General features: G+C 40.5%; 1 protein-coding gene across 1 annotated transcript in view; it reads left to right on the forward strand.

The window, feature by feature from the left end:
* Positions 1-1075: 1075 nt before the first annotated feature.
* Positions 1076-16637, forward strand: part of LOC104981316 (clavesin-1) — a gene marked incomplete at its 5' end in the record, with an annotated part of 106032 nt that continues 90470 nt past the window's right edge. The window contains one exon of the mRNA XM_010830337.1: positions 1076-1250. Coding sequence (XP_010828639.1) covers positions 1076-1250 — 175 coding nt within the window. The remainder of the gene's footprint in view (positions 1251-16637) is intronic.

A 16637-nucleotide genomic window follows, 5' to 3' on the forward strand; every position in this document is an offset into this window, starting at 1 on the left:
AAGGAATAAGAGGTTTAATCAAAACAAGTGCCTCTGACGAAGGTCTTACCTCATTTGCTCAGCAATATTCATTAAGTAAGTAGGTTTTGGGGACACAACTACAATCATGGTCCAGGATGGAGAGAAAAGTAAGAGACGCATTTCAATGAAATGCAATCAGCATTGCACTGGAAGCAGAAAACAGAGATTCGTGGAAACACAAAAGAGAGACACCTCATAAAGTTTGGACTACAGGTGCAGTCAGATCAAAGGGAGGTTCCATCCTGTGATTCTCAATGTATTGTTCCTATGAAGTTTATTTATCTGGGGGGATGGTGGTGGTGAATAGACTTTATTTTTTCTTCTTTTTTAAATTTTATTATTGGAGAATAATTGCTTTACAATGTTGCATTAGTTTCTGCTGTACAACAAAGTGAATCAACTATATGCATACATATATCCCTGCCCTCTGGAGCCTCGCCCCTCTGAGTCATCACAGAGCACTGAGCTGAGCTCCTGTGCTGTACAGCAGCTTCCCACTAGCTATCCATTTTACACGTGGTAATGTACATATGTTCTTGCCTGGAGAATCCTAGGGACAGGGGAGCCTCGTGGGCTGCCGTCTATGGGGTCACACAGAGTCGGACACGACTGAAGTGACTTAGCAGCAGCAGTGTACATATGTCAGTGCTACTCTCTCAGTTCATCCCACCCTCCCCTTCCTGAGCCGTGTCCACAGTCCATTCTCTGTGGCTGCGTCTATTCCTGCCCTGCAAATAGGTTCATCAGTTTCATGCACCATTTTCATGCGTTAATATACAGTATTTGTTTTTCTTTTTTCTGACTTACTTCACTGTGTATGACAGGCTCTAGGTCCATCCACATCACTACAAATGACCCAATTTCCTTTTCATGGCCGAGTGTATTCCATTGTATGTATGTTTGGTCACTGTATTCCCAGTCACTTTGGGTAGAGGACACCGGTGTTGCCCTGCAGGCCAGGCTCAAGGAGCAGAGTGAGCTGGCCAGGGCTCCACAGGCCGAGTTCTATCATCTGCTGATATTCACGCTCAGCCTCTTTCTGCTTTGGCTGCAGGAACTCCTTCACAGACATTCTCCGGGCCATCCTGCTGTCACTGGAAGTCCTTATTGAAGATCCGGAGCTTCAGATAAATGGTTTCATTTTAATTATAGACTGGAGTAATTTCTCCTTCAAACAAGCCTCCAAGCTGACACCTTCAATCCTCAAACTAGCCATCGAAGGGTTGCAGGTAAGTTCACTGAATGTACTAATACCTTCCAAGACTGTATGTGACCATGTGCTCTTTTCTTATTGCAACTAAAGTAATATTTGTCTTTGAGAAAGGTAAAAGAAAACTTTGATAAAATCCACCTGTGAGAACTCTATTTTTATCCCAGCCTCAGTTTAGATGTTGTTGTTGTTTTTAAATTAGACTCCATTTTCATTAACAGCTCTAAATTACGGTTTCCACGGGTACAAATTATCTACCGTAGCAATTATGAAGAAAGCTTGGGGATGTTTAGCCAAATTCATCTGAGAGTTCACAAAAATTAAAGCTAAAAAACATCTGCTTTATGAGAGTGCTCTTACAGTGCTGTGGCATGGAAGCTTTTCAGGGTTTCTGGGAGCATCTTTGCACAGGAAAATGTGCCTGGTGGGTCCTTACTTCCCCAAGTGCTATATGCCGAGGTGTGTATACTAAAGGCTATCACTCCTGGGCAGATAAAGGAAGCAGGCAGAACTCTACTTCCAGTTTATATGACCAGTCATTAGGACTTTGGGAAAGGGGCTTTTGTACTGGGTAGAGGTTAGGGGAGTCCATCCCTGGGGTCCCTTCTGCTTGAAGGACCAATGATTGTGTGAAAACTAAGTCAGAGGGGCAATGCTGCTTAACTTTGTGGTAACACATTACAATACAAAAGAAAAGGCATACAGGGAGATTCAGAACCAGCACAGAAGAAACTCATACCCATTCTTCATTCTGTAGGAAGATTGACTCAATGGAGTGACTCCCCTCCCAATTGACTGCAGTTACATGCAGCTATGTAGACAGCAAAAATACCTGTTAATTCTCAGATCAGGCAGCCAGTACTCGAGCTCTTCAAAATACAAGACTAGGAAATCCATTTCAATCCCTTATCCTACTCCAGTGTAATGAGTAATTGATGCACCTGCTTCTTAAACTGTGGCTGATTTACATTAGTCTTCCGGCAAATACGTAGCACTTGTTGGGCTTCTGATGAATTTACATTTATTGAATGGATCTTATTTTGTTGAAAGGGTTTCCTGTTTCAGAACAGGGGCAAGTATACACTGTTCCAAGAATGCCAAGTGGTCCTGGGCAGCTACATCATGCAGTGTGTTGGCAGCACATTTTTAAAGTTGTTTTTGCATTTCTAGATTACAGTGTATCCTGCCTTGCCCTAAAAATCTCAATCACAGACTTTTCTGTCCTTTACTGCCAATCATTTTCTCTTAGCTCCCTTTTTCTCCACCGTCCTCTCTTCTAAGCCTCTGAACATCTGATCTCTCTCTCTCTAAAGCTTTTTATCAAAGGGAGTTTTAAAGTAAGCTGCAAGGTTTATTTCATACCCTATAATTACACTGGCCATATCTTCGGGATTTTCTGTGGTAGTACAAGCTTCATGCATTTTTATCTTTCTAAAAAGAGACAATTCATTACATGTGTAAATAGCTGTGATTCAAGTTCTATGTAATTATAATATTTTTTTCATAAATCAGGAAGAAAATGTACTTTTTCCAACCCTGTGTTCCAATTTTTCTTTCTGGAAATGGTGTGGATTATATAACATGTCCCCTGCCAACTTCTCTAGGCTGATGTGGGTCTTACTGAGTTAATGCCATGTGAGTGTGTTTTAAAACATAGAGCTGTACCTACGTTTGTAAGGTATTTTACAAGAAATACTAGATGACCTTTTGTGGGGCAAGGCAAGTCTACCTGGGCCTTCTCTTGTCATGTACCAGGGATGCATTCCACAATGTTCCATAGCTCTGGCTAAAGAAAAGCCTCTGCTGGGAGAAGGGGAGATGCACAAGGACAGGGTCAGAGTGGAGAACTGGTACTTCCTCCCATCATCTCTCAGAGCAATGACCTGGACCCTTCTGTCACTGAGCAACGTAAACTCCCTTGACTGGGGGAGAGCATCATGCCAATCAGGCTCTGGATTGGGATGCAGCTTTTTCTGCAAATTCTGCCTTCCCAGACCCTAAATACCTGAGACAGAAAGGTGCAATTTTTCCAAGAGAAGAAAGTCAGTGGTCCCTGAAGAAGCTGAGCTTGGGCGTGGCTCTGTCTAGGATATGGGCTTCCTGTCCTAACAGTGTTGGCTGGGTTCGTGCCCCACACTTGGTGGCCGTCTCTGGCCAGCCACTGGCAACTTCTCACTCCAGGCCATCCTCTCTCAGGCTCTGTGGACATTCAGATGCCATGGTCACCTCTCTTCCAGCTCTCCCAGGGAACTTTTTTCTCTGCAGCTGTTGTTTCCATGCACACTGCAACCAATAATTCCTTTGGGCATTTCAAAATGTCCGAACTGGTAGGAAGCAGAATTCATGCCTTGTAGTCATGCTATTGTACAAGGAAGAGCCCATACTGGCCTCCATATGCCAACCATGAAAATTCAACATAAATTCCACACCACTTCTGGGATGGGTGAAGGCCTCAACTTTACTGGAGAAAGAAAAAGTCAGTGAGAGATGAGAGGTTGCTGTTGTTCCTTTTACTGCTACACCTTCAGAAAGGCCCAAAGAGGTTTGAGTGTCTTGTAGACAGGCAGAGGAATTCTACCAAACATTTAAAGAAGAGTTAATACCTATCCTTCTCAAACTATTACAAAAAACTGAAGAGAGAACACCTCCAAATTCATTCTACAAGGCCAGCATTACCAAAACCAAAGACACTATTAAAAGAAAAAGAGAGAAAGAAAATTAGAGGTCAATATCCCTGATAAATGTAGATGCAAAAATCCTCAAAAAAGTATTAGCAAGTTGAATTCAACAATACATTAAGTGATAATTCATCATGATCATTGGGATGTATTCCAGGGAAGCAAGGATAGTTCAATATCCACAAGTTAATCAATGTGATACTCCACATTAACAAAATGAAGGATAAAATCACATGATTGTGGGCAGGGGTGGGGAGGGAAGAACAGGCACAACACAAGGATGTATGATACCATAATGATTGATACTTATGATTACACACTTGTCCAAATGTACAGAGTGTCCACCAAAAGTGAGACACAATGTAAATGATAGGCTTTGCGTGATTATGATGTGTCAACGTAGGTTCATCAGTTGTAATGAACGTATAACTCTGACGGGGACTGAGGATAATGAGGGAGGCTACGCATGTGTGGGAGCAGAGGATATGGGAAATCTCTGTCCCTTCCAGTCAATTTTGCTGTGAATGTAAAACTGCTCTAGAAAATAAAGTTTTAGTGAATCAAAGTGCAATTACACTCAATCATTCAAAGAAAAAGGCATGTGCATAGAACTTTGGTTATGCATTTTATAGGCCAAATTAATGAGTTATAATAATAGTCATGTAGAAGACTACTCTTTAAGGGATCATCAGATTTTCTACATCAAATTTACCCTGGATCAGCCAGTCAAGAAATTCTAATAATATAATAGTATATGTTCCTCCTTTTAGAACAATGGGATATGTCATTGTTTAGAATATTAAGTTGTCCCAGCTACATAGTCTGTGAATATTAGTTCAAAGTAACTTTAGTTAAAATACTAATTTTGAGAATGCCTGGAAGTCATTTTCTCTTATTCTGCTGTTTCATCTCTTAAATGTGGTTAAGTAATGTCTAAAAGAGCCATAGTATCTATTCATTACAACCTGTTTAAATTTTAACCAAACAAAGTAATATTTGTGCCACCATTTTAATATAGCAGAGCATTATTCTCAATTCTGCAGGGAAATTCTGGCAGAAAGAGCAACAAGCTGAAGTCCTGTTCTTGAGTTTTGCAATGTTTCCAAAATCAATTTTTGGAATCATTTCTTATAAATCACTGCCGCCCAACCATTACAATCAACACACGGCATATATCAATGTTTAGCCAACCCAGATACTTAAAGAATTGACTGTGCCAAAGTGTTTTACTAAGCAAGAGTTATAGGCTATTTACAAAATATTTGGTTCCCTAAGGACCCAGATGTTGTTAAAGGTTTACAGAATCTTACTTCTGACTCACCAGAGATTTAGAAAGCAGTCTTTTTTTTTTTTTCCCGTCATTTCTGTGCTTATGTTATTTTTGTCTGCCCAATCGAACACTTTATCAACTCATTAACTCTTCATTCCAGTTCAAGGTTTATGGTATGACTTTTGTTGTTGTTTTGTTAAAAATGGCTTTATAATATTTATATCAACTTTTATTTAAACTCTCCCATGCGAGAGTTGAACCATAAAGAAGGCTGAGGGCCAAAGAATTGATGCTTCACTTTCAAATTGTGGTGCTGGAGAAGACTCTTCAGAGTCCCTTGGACAGCAAGGAGATCAAGCCAGTCAATTCTAAAGGAAATCAGTTGTGAATATTCATTGGAAGGACTGATGTTGAAGCTGAAGCTCCAATACTTTGGCCACCTGGTGGGAAGAGCCAACTCAATGGAAAAGACCTTGATGCTAGGAAAGACTGAGGGCAAGAGGAGAAGGGGATGACAGAGGATGAGATGGTTGGATGGCATCATCAACTCAATGGACATGAGTTTGAACAAACTCCGGGAAAGGAGTGGAAAAGGAAGTCTGTTGCTTTTCCAACTCTTAACCCAAAGGTGGGAAGGGATTGGGAGCAATGCTCAGAGGCTCAGCTGCGAACCATTCATCTCCTTGGAAGCCCTTTTCATGAAACTGTTTCCAACCTTCATCCATCCTCTCTTGCCTCCTTCCCACATCCTGCTCCTCTCATATCCTACTTTTCCATCCCTTTTCCAAAACACACAATGCATTCACTTGTCTTTGGGGAATCCAAAGTGCCCTATTCACTTGGAAGACTAGAACAGTAAAACATTCATAAAGTCACTGGAAAACATGACAGTTCCTGAGGGTAAATGAACGGCAGGAGGTGATCATATTTTTGGAAAGGCTGGTTGGGAAGATGCATTTCAAGTTAGTAGTAGATTCACACCCAATCAACCATCTATGACTCAGACATGCAGGCCCACTGATTCATGGTGTATTCTTTCAACAGAAAATGTGGGTCAGGTATTCTCCTAAACTGGTTGATAGTGGAGAACAAAGCAACCTGGCTTCCTGAAGCTTACATTCTATCATGCAAAGTTTGCAAACCACCAGTCTCAGCATCACCAGGAGCTAGTCAGAAATGCGGAGCCTCAGGCACTACCCCCAAACTTACTAAATCAGTCTGCATTTCAAGTTCTGCATACAAATGAACGTTGGAGAAGCACTGCTCTACTAGCCGGTATGGCAGTGTAATGCGATGGATCTCACCCATAAATGCACAGACTCCCCTGGAGGGTCTGTTACAACCCACATCCCTTGTCCCTATTCCCAGTTTCTGATTCCATAGGTCTGGAGCAGAGTCCATAAGCTTACACTTCAAACACGTTCCCAGGTGCTGCTGCTGGTGGTACAACCAGACAACGCAGGTGAGAGTAGAGTCCAACTATTTGGACTTTAGTCCTGGCTCTGCTACACAAAGACCTCAGGCCTTAGGGTTTATCTCTATCAGCTCTAGATTTTGTTGTCTGTAAAGATGTGGTGGTAAAACAGAACTACCTCACTGGTTTATAAATAGTGCATGAAAAGTGCCTGGGCCACAGATTGTAGCCCACCAGGCTCCTCTGTCCATGGGATTTCCCAGGCAAGAATACTGGAGAAGGTTGCCATTTCCTTCTCCAGGGGATCTTCCTAACCCAGGGATTGAACCCAAATCTCCTGGGTCTCATGCATTGGCCGGCAAATTCTTTCTCTGTTGCCTCAACTTTTGAAAGTTTGAAATTAGATCTCACCAGCTGTTCACTGGCGGAGAAGGCAATGGAACCCCACTCCAGTACTCTTGCCTGGAAAATCCCATGGATGGAGGAGCTTGGAAGGCTGCAGTCCATGGGGTCGCTGAGGGTCGGACACGACTGAGCGACTTCACTTTCACTTTTCACTAAGGAAATGGCAACCCACTCCAGTGTTCTTGCCTGGAGAATCCCAGGGACGGGGAGCCTGGTGGGCTGCCGTCTATGGGGTCACACAGAGTCGGACACGACTGAAGCGACTTAGCAGCAGCAGCAGTAGCTGTTCACTGGACCCAAACAAGGGTGCTCCCTTCTCACCTCAGTCAATGACTTGGGTCCAGTTTGGTGTCACCTGTTCAGACAGTGGCACGTGAGGTGCCTTTTCTTTCTGTTTATGTGTTGCGATCTCTTGAATCATTACCAGAGTCTGCTCCCAAAGCCTCTATAGTTGAGTGATTAATGAGGTTGAACTTCATGTCTTTTCATCAGGACTCTTTTTATCAGTAACATTTACAGTCTTTGATCGATTCTTACACTTTCCACATATTAAAGAATATTAGATACAAACAAATGGCAGAGGGAGGGTATTTTGTATATATTTTGCCAAGAAGGTTCTTAATTCATTCTGAACACTCCAGGGATGCCTGACGAACAGTTTCTTCTAAACAAACTACCCTTTACCTTCCCAGGCCACAAAGCTACAATCCTGAGTTTGCAATAGTAGAATATGTTATTACAGAAATATTAGAGGAATAAAATGTCCCCTGTAATATGCTACCTTGTTAAGTATCCATTAAACTCAGGAAGATGATTGGAGGTAATGACACTCCAGTGATGCTGATGGCAGATAGGATGGCCCATTTAAAACAGTTCCAATTAAACAGGTCTATCCCTGGCATGTTGTTGATAAATGGTTTTTCTGGACTCCCATGCATTATAGACCTGGCCAATGCCTGGTTTCATCCATTCAAGAAACCGTTACTAAGACTTGACTTTGAGTCAGTCACAAATAAACAGATGCTGTCCCTACTCTCAGCAAGCCATCATTCAGAGGAGAGGCAGCTCTATAAACAAATGATGAAAACGATGTTGCATGTGCAAGAAGGGAGATACACACACCAGGTTAATACAATCCCAGTTCAGGCAGGGGGAGTTAGGAATGGCCTCTTGGGTAAAGCTGCATCTTGACTGATTCTTAACAGGTGAGTGCGGAAGAGCCAAGTGAAAGCAGGCTGGGAGAAATTTCAGGCAAAGAAGGTATTATGGGCAAAAATACAGGGGCAAGTTGTTTTTGTTGTTTAGTCATTAAGTCATGTCCAACTCTTTACGACCCCATAGACTGTAGCCCTCCAGGCTCCTCTGTCCATGGGATTTCCCATGCAAGAATACTGGAGTGGGTTGCCATGCCCTCCTCCAGGGGATCTTCCCAACTGAGGTATCAAACCTGCGTCTCTGGCATTGGCAGATGGATTCTTTACCACCGAGCCAACCAGAGGCAAGATCACAGAGGCAAGACCTCAGTCAATAAGAGAGAAAGAAACAGAATCAAGTTCCTAATCCTGGCATGCACCAGGACCAGGCAAGGAGCCTGTGTGCCCCTGTGCCATGCTAAGGAGCTTGGTCTCTTTCTGCAGGTGTTGAGGGCCATCTTGAAGCAGGATGACAATACAGACTGATGCTTCCCATGGGATCAATTTGGCAGGTATGAGCAGGGAAGAGTCAAAGGTGGGGAACCAAATAAAAGACAACTGCGATCATTCAAGTAAGAAGTAAGAGGTTAAAGTAGGAGTGACCAAAAGATTTCGACAACTACATAGGAAGTCAAGTAAGGCAGAGATTGGTTATTGGATGCTTGAGAATGGAAAGTGAAAATGGAGGAGTCCATGATGAAGCTTGGGTGTGCAGCCTGGGTGAAGGGTAGGGACGGTGCCAACCAATAAGATGGTGAAGACAGAAGCAGGCAGGTGTGGGAGAGAATAAGCCCTTGACAACACTGGTCTACACCATTCTTACAACACTTTTTTTATCACCCAGTGCTGCAAATCTATAACTTTATCTTCATCGAAATAACCTTAATGCTTATGTCAGGGATGGATAAACAGGCTTTCCCTCATATACTAAATCTAAACAACTGAAATACAGCTCAGGAAAAAAAGAATGCTGGCACTGATTGATGATGGTTCCTTTCACTGTAGATCGTAAACAGCAAGTCTGCCACACATCCTGGGCTTCCCAAGTGGCTCAGTGGTAAAGAACATGCCTGCCAATGCAGGAGACACAGGAGACATGGTTTCAATCCCTGGATCAGGAAGATTCCCTGGAGGAGGAAACGGCAACCCACTCCAGCATTCTTGCCTGGGAAAGCCCATGGATAGGAAGCCTGGAGGGTTACAGTCCAAGGGGTATCAAAGAGTCAGACATGACTGAGTACACACACACACTCCCTGACCTGGGTATTCTAGCTAAATTGGGGGACAGTCTAGTGTTCATGGTACAAGAAATAAGGATAATAACCATAGGGTGAGACAGCATCTTGAAGAAGCTCATTATCTCTGCTCTAGGTTAAACACAATCAAACCTGGTGATGATGATGGTGGTGGTGATGATGATACTTACTGTTAGTCTGGCACTTAAACCACCGTCACCCAGTGCCTAATTTGATCCTCTCAACAGCCCTTGGTTTTCCCAAGTGGCACTAGAGGTAAAGAACCCGCCGGCCAGAGCAGGAGATGTAAGAGATGAGGGTTCGAGCCCTGGGTCGAGAATATCCACTGGAGGACGGCATGGCAATCCACTCCAGTATTCTTGCCTGGAGAATCCCATGGACAGAGGAGCCTGAGGGGCTGCAGTCCATGGGTCACAGAAAGTTGGACACAACTGAAAGCAGCTTAGCATGTACAGCCCTTGGTAAGAAGCAGAGCAGGAGAATAACATATCATCACTTAAAAAAACAACACAAAACCCCACAAAAGATTGACTGGATTAATCAGTGAAACATCAGTTCTGAATAAGATTTTAGTTGCCTTGGAGACCAACTAAAGACCCCAGACTTTTTGTTGCATCTCACAAGAGAAGGTGGAACTTGTGAGAATGAATAGCTGATAAAGTGCAGTCTCCATTTACATCAAAGGAAAGTATTTGTTGTTAAGAAACCAATAAGAATCATTAACTCATTTTAGCCCAAAGATAATTTTTCAAAGTGCAGTATTTTGTTTTTATACTTAGAAGGGCCTAATTTTTACACAATAAACTCTTTATTGATGTGTTAATATACATCCAGAGAACTACCCAAATTGTAAGCATGCAGCAAAGTGAATTTTAAGAAAATGAAAACATTTAAGTAACTAAAAACAGATTAAGAAAAAGAATACTGCCAGTTACTCAGAGGTCCCTCCTTCCTCTGACTCAGTAGCTGACTCCCAAAGGTATCTAAGATCTCCATTAGCTTTGTTTGTAGTGATGCTTCCTAAGGCGCACTTGACATTCCAGGATGTCTGGCTCTAGATGAGTGATCACGCCATTGTGGTTATCTGGGTCATGAAGAACTTTTCTGTATAGTTCTGTGTATTCTTGCCACCTCTTCTTAATATCTTCTGCTTCTGTTAGGTCCATACCATTTCTGTCCTTTATTGTGCTCATCTTTGCAAGAAATGTTCCCTTGGTATCTCCAATTTTCTTGAAGAGATCTCTAGTCTTTCCCATTCTATTGTTTTCCTCTATTTCTTTGCATTAATCACGTAGGAAGACTTTCTTATCTCTCCTTGCTATTCTTTGGAACTCTGCACTCAAATGGGTGTATCTTTCCCTTTCTCCTTTGCCTTTAGCTTCTCTTCTTTTCTCAGATCTTTCTAAGGCCTCCTCAGACAACCATTTTGCCTTTTTGCATTTCTTTTTCTCGGGGATGGTCTTGAATACAAAATACGCAGCATCAAATAAGTGTTACAAAATACCTGCATTAAATGTATACATTTTACTCTTAAAAGAATCTCTCAAACTTTCCTTTGGACCCTATTTATTTTCTTAATTTGGTCATGTGGTTTCCAAACTCACCATGTGTTAGAAGTCTGTAACAAGAATTTGGTGGAGGGGCTAATTCATATTGACATATAGACTATATCAAGAAATAACAGCTGTCAGCCAGGGAAGAAACACAAAGAAGATTACAAATTTTACTACCAAAACTAGAAAGCACCATGCTTGTGGCCATGCCACATAGAGCTAAGAGTATCGTATACTGTGGAGCCAGATCATGGTGCACAGTTGTGATCCTGAGCTATCAGAAGAGTTTCAATCACTTTCAACAAGTGATATTGAAGACACCATGGAAATGTGTAAATAGTAGAGAGAGATTTTCCTCTATAGTAGTTATAATGTGATATAGAAAATCTTAAAGTTTAAGAGACACTTAGTCACTAGTATAACTTAGGAATCCTAGAAATTATTAATTTTTTGAGTTTTAAAGATTTTTTTATAGTGAAAATAGCTTCTACATTACCAAGACAAAGCTCTTTAAAGGTTTATATTTCTTAAATAGGAGAACAACAGATGCTTTCAGCACTTTCAGCATTTGAAATCTGTTAAGATTTCTCAACTTGATTTCCACTCCCAAACCCCACTACTGGGGGTTCATTATACATGTTCAGTATAAAAAAATATTTTAAAAATACTGGTGATACTGGAAAGTAATTCAGTTCAGTTCAGTCATTCAGTCACTTTGCAATCCCATGGACTGCAGCACACCAGGCTTCCCTGTCCTCCTCTATCTCCTGGAGTTTGCTCAAACTCATGTCCATTGAGTCAGTGATGCCATCCAACCATCTAATCCTCTGCCTCCCTGCTTCTTCTCCTGCCCTCAGTCTTTCGCAGCATTAGGGTCTTTTCCAATGAGTCGGCTCTTCACATTAAGTGGCCAAAGTATTCATTTAATACTATTTAAAATCTGAGATAATTTTTGATAAGTATGAGTAACATGAATTTGCAAAGGATGAGAAAGAAGTCTCACTTCAATGACTATTTATTCAACTTTTCATTCGCCAGGGTTCCAAGCAGGCATAGGTGAGGGGACAGCTGGTCATGTCCCCAGAACAGGACAAACATTAGCCTGGTGTTTCTTCAGTGCCATGTGGGAGAAAAGGAAAATGAAGTGCTAGCCAGGCTCAGGGCAATTCTTGTTGAGCACAAAAGTTGGATGGAATATTTTGGAAAATACCTCCCACTGCTAACGAATTCTAACAATACAGTCATAAAGATGATTTCTCCTGTTTTGATAACATTAGATCTAGGAATTTAAAGATATTTAATGGAGATTATTAACATCATGAAAAAACTTGAAAGATTAAGCTAATGCCAACTGAAATGTCATTAATTGGGAGGAGTAATCCTTGATGCCTTAATCCAGAGACTTATTAAGGATTTGGAAGAAATTATGAATAACTTGTTCCATTAACTGAATGAGGTTTTAATTAAGATATTCTTAGGAAAGCAAAAGGACAGGGCAACTTTTAAGAGGATTTTCAGACTTTGGAAGGGGGAATTCAGTCCTGAAAGAGATGTAGAGAAGAGAGGACCTCATTCAGAAGCTACGAAAAAGACATCTTGAGAGATGTTAATATTTTCTGCTAAAAAAAAGAAAGCCTGAGCACATTCTGAAATATTTCTCTCTGGTCAGAGCATGGTATTGTTGAGTACTTTGGTAAAAAGTTCAATTTCTTGATTGTTCTTGTGTTTTCCTTTTCCTATAATATATTTCTGTAACTTTGCAAAAAACTGAGTGTCTTAATTACAACACCATCCAAAAGAAAGTTGGCCACATTTAATAATTTTGTTTTTATATATGTATATACAATTGATATGTACATACAATTGATACAGGCTTCCCTTGTGGCTCAGCTGGTAAAGAATCTGCCTGCAATGCAGGAGACCTGAGTTTGATCCTTGGGTTAGGAAGATCCCCTGGAGAAGGGAAAGGCTACCCACTCGAGTATTCTAGCCTGGAGATTCTGGCCTGCGTCACAAAGAGTTGACACGACTGAGCGACTTTCACTGATCACTGATACAATTGACATATACAGATACAGTGTATATCTGTATCTATATAATTGATTATTAATTCCAAATGATTTTATCTCTGTATTTTTCACATTTCCATTTTTTTCTCTGCATCCCCAGAGTTGCCACTTCAGTTTGGGACCTCATCAGTTCTTTTTCAAAAGACAGAACAGTTTTTTAAATTGTTCTTTCTGCCTTGTTCTAAATTCTTTTAAAGATTCCATACTATCTTCTTAAAAATAAAATTTATCTTGTAATATACACCATTTCCTTTTAAGTTCAATAAATATTTTTTCATGATAAACTGAAAAAATAAACTTGAGCTTATTGGAAAATTTCAAAAAATGAAGAAGAAAATAAAAATTAACCTTAATTCCTCAGTCCAGACAGGCCCATAATTCGTATTTTGTTGTTTCTCCTTTTCACCTTTTATCAAAATATAACTCACATACCATATAATTCACTCATTTAAAGTGTACATTTAATGGTTTTTAGCATATTTACAGAGCTATGTAATCATCACCACAGTCTAATTTTAGAACATTTTTATCATGCCTGCCCCCCAATCCCATACCCACTGCCAGTCACTCCTCATTCATCACTTCTCCACTCCTTTCAGAGCCACAAGAAACTGCTCATCTACATTCTGTTTGGATTAGATCAGATCAGATCAGTCACTCAGTCGTGTCCAGCTCTTTGCGACCCCGTGAATTGCAGCACGCCAGGCCTCCCTGTCCATCACCAACTCCCGGAGTTCACTCAGACTCACGTCCATCGAGTCAGTGATGCCATCCAGCCATCTCATCTTCTGTCGTCCCCTTCTCCTCTTGCCCCCAATCCCTTCCAGCATCAGAGTCATTTCCAATGAGTCAACTCTTTGCATAAGGTGGCCAAAGTACTGGAGTTTCAGCTTTAGCGTCATTCCCTCCAAAGAAATCCGAGGGCTGATCTCCTTCAGAATGGACTGGTTGGATCTCCTTGCAGTCCAAGGGACTCTCAAGAGTCTTCTCCAACACCACAGCTCAAAATAGATTTTCCAATTCTGGATGTTTTATATGAATGGAATTAAACAATATGTGATCCTTTGTTATTGGTTTCTTTCACTTAGCATAATGTTTTCAAGGCTTATCCATGCTGTCGTAGCTATCAGGACTTCATTCCTTTTTAATGGCTGAATAATATTCCATTGCATGATTACCCCAATTTTTTTTCATTTTTTAGTTGCTGGCCAATTGAGTTCTTCCTATTTTTGACAATTATGAAGAATCTTGCTATGAACATTTATGTACATATTTTTTTCCAAAGTGGCTGCACCATTTTATATTCCTCCCAGGAATGTATGAGGTCTCAATTTCTCCACATCCTTGTTAACCCTAGCTGTTGTCTCTCTCTTTTTTTTTTTAGCTATATCCATATTTGTTGGTGTGATGTAGTATCTCATTGAGGTTTTGCTTTGCGTTTCCCTAATGACTACCGGATACTAAGGATCTTTTCCTGTGCTTAGTGGCCACTTACACCCCTTTTTGGAGAATTGTCTATTCAAATCCTTTTCTAATTTTGAGTTATTTGTCTTTTTATTATTGACCTGTAATACACATATATATTCTGAATACAATTCCCTTATCTGATATATCATTTGCAAATATTTCTCCTATTCAGTAAGCTGGGTTTTCAATTTATTGATAGAATCCTTTGAAGCATGAAAGTTTTTAATTTTGATGAAGTCTAATTTATCAACATTTCTCTTTTCTTGTGTGTACTTTGGTATCACACACACACACACACACACAAATGTGTAACCCAAGGTCGTGAAAGTTCACTTCTATAATTTTTTCTAAGAGTTTCACATTTAGGTCTATGATTCATTTTGAGTTAATTTTTGTGTATAGCATACAGTAGGGTTCCAACTTCAATCTTTTGCATAAGATATTCACTTGTTCAGGCATCATTTATTGAAAATACTACCCTTTCACCATTATATGGTATTGCTTCCCTTGTTTGAAATCAATTGATCATTAACATATGAATTTCTTCCTGGGTCCTCAATTTTACTCCATTGATCCATATGTCTACATTATGTTAGTATAATATTGTCTTGACTATTGTAGCTTTGAAATAAGTTTTAAATTGTGAAATGTGAGTGGTCCAACTTTATTCTTCTTTTTCTAGATTGTTTTGGCTATCCTAGGTCCCATTCATTTTCACATGAATTTCAGGATCTGCTTGTCAATTTTTGAAAAAAAAAAGTGGACTTGGATTTTGATAAGGACTGCACTGAATCTCTAGACCTGTTTGGGGAGTTCTGCCATCATAATAATATTGTCTTCCAATACATTAACATGAGATGTCTTCCCATTGATTTAGACATTTATGTACTTGCAAAAATATTTTATACTTTTTGTTGTATAAGCCTTGTACTTCTTTTGTTAAACTTATCTCTAGGTGTTTTATTTTTTTGATAATATTTTAAATCAAACTAGTTTTCATTGCTAGTGTACTGAAATATAATTAATTTTGCATATTAATCTTATATCTTAACAACCTTGAAGAACTCATTTATTAGTTCTAAAAACTGGACTGCTTAGGATTTTACACACACTAGACCATGTCAACTGAAAACAGATAGTTTTACTGTTTTTGCCATCTGAATGCATTTTTTTCTTTGCTTAATAGCCTTGGCTAGAACCTGTAGTACAATACTGAATAGAGGTGGTAAGAATAGACATTCTTGTCTTGCTCCTGGTCTTAGGGCAAAGCATTCAGTCTTTCACCACTCGATATGAGGCTAGTTGTACATTTTGTAAATGCCCTACATCAGGTTGGGGCTTCCCTGGTGGCTCAGACAGTAAAGAATCTGCCCACAGTGTGGGAGACCCAGGTTCAATCCCTGGGTTGGGAAGATCCCCTGGAGAAGAGAATGGCTACCCACTCTAGTATTCTTTCCTGGAGGATTCCATGGATAGAGGAGTCTGGTGGGCTATAGTCCACAGGATTGTAAAGAGTCAGACATGACTGAACGACTAACACTTTTGCATTATATCAAGTTGAGGAAATTCCTATTCCTAGCTTGGTCAGTCACCATCTCCTTTAAAAATCCTTCAGTACATCCCTATTTCTTATCAGACCAAGTTCAGGCTCCATGGCCTAGGACTGAAGCCCCTCCTAGAACTTCCCTGCTTACTTCTCCAGCCTCATCTCTGGACACTCCCTCTGCACCTCCTTTTCCAACCTCATCTCCAAAATGTTGAGCTCTACCTATTGCAAACTGCATGCAGGTCCTAACACTCCATGTTCTTCATGTCTATGTTTTGTTTTTTTTTTTCAATTTAATTTTATTTAACTTTACACCAACAGTGTATTGACTTTGCCATATATCAAAATGAATCTGCCACAGGTATACATGTGTTCCCCATCCTGAACCCTCCTCCCTCCTCCCTCCCTGTACCATCCCTCTGGTCGTCCCAGTGCACCAGCCCCAAGCATCCAGTATTGTGCATCGAACCTGGACTGGTGACTCATTTCATATATGATATTATACATATTTCAATGCCATTCTCCCAAATCATCCCACCCTCTCCCTCTCCCACA

Source organism: Bison bison, unplaced genomic scaffold (genome assembly GCF_000754665.1).
Source record: "Bison bison bison isolate TAMUID 2011002044 unplaced genomic scaffold, Bison_UMD1.0 scf7180017858917, whole genome shotgun sequence".
Taxonomy (NCBI): domain Eukaryota; kingdom Metazoa; phylum Chordata; class Mammalia; order Artiodactyla; family Bovidae; genus Bison; species Bison bison.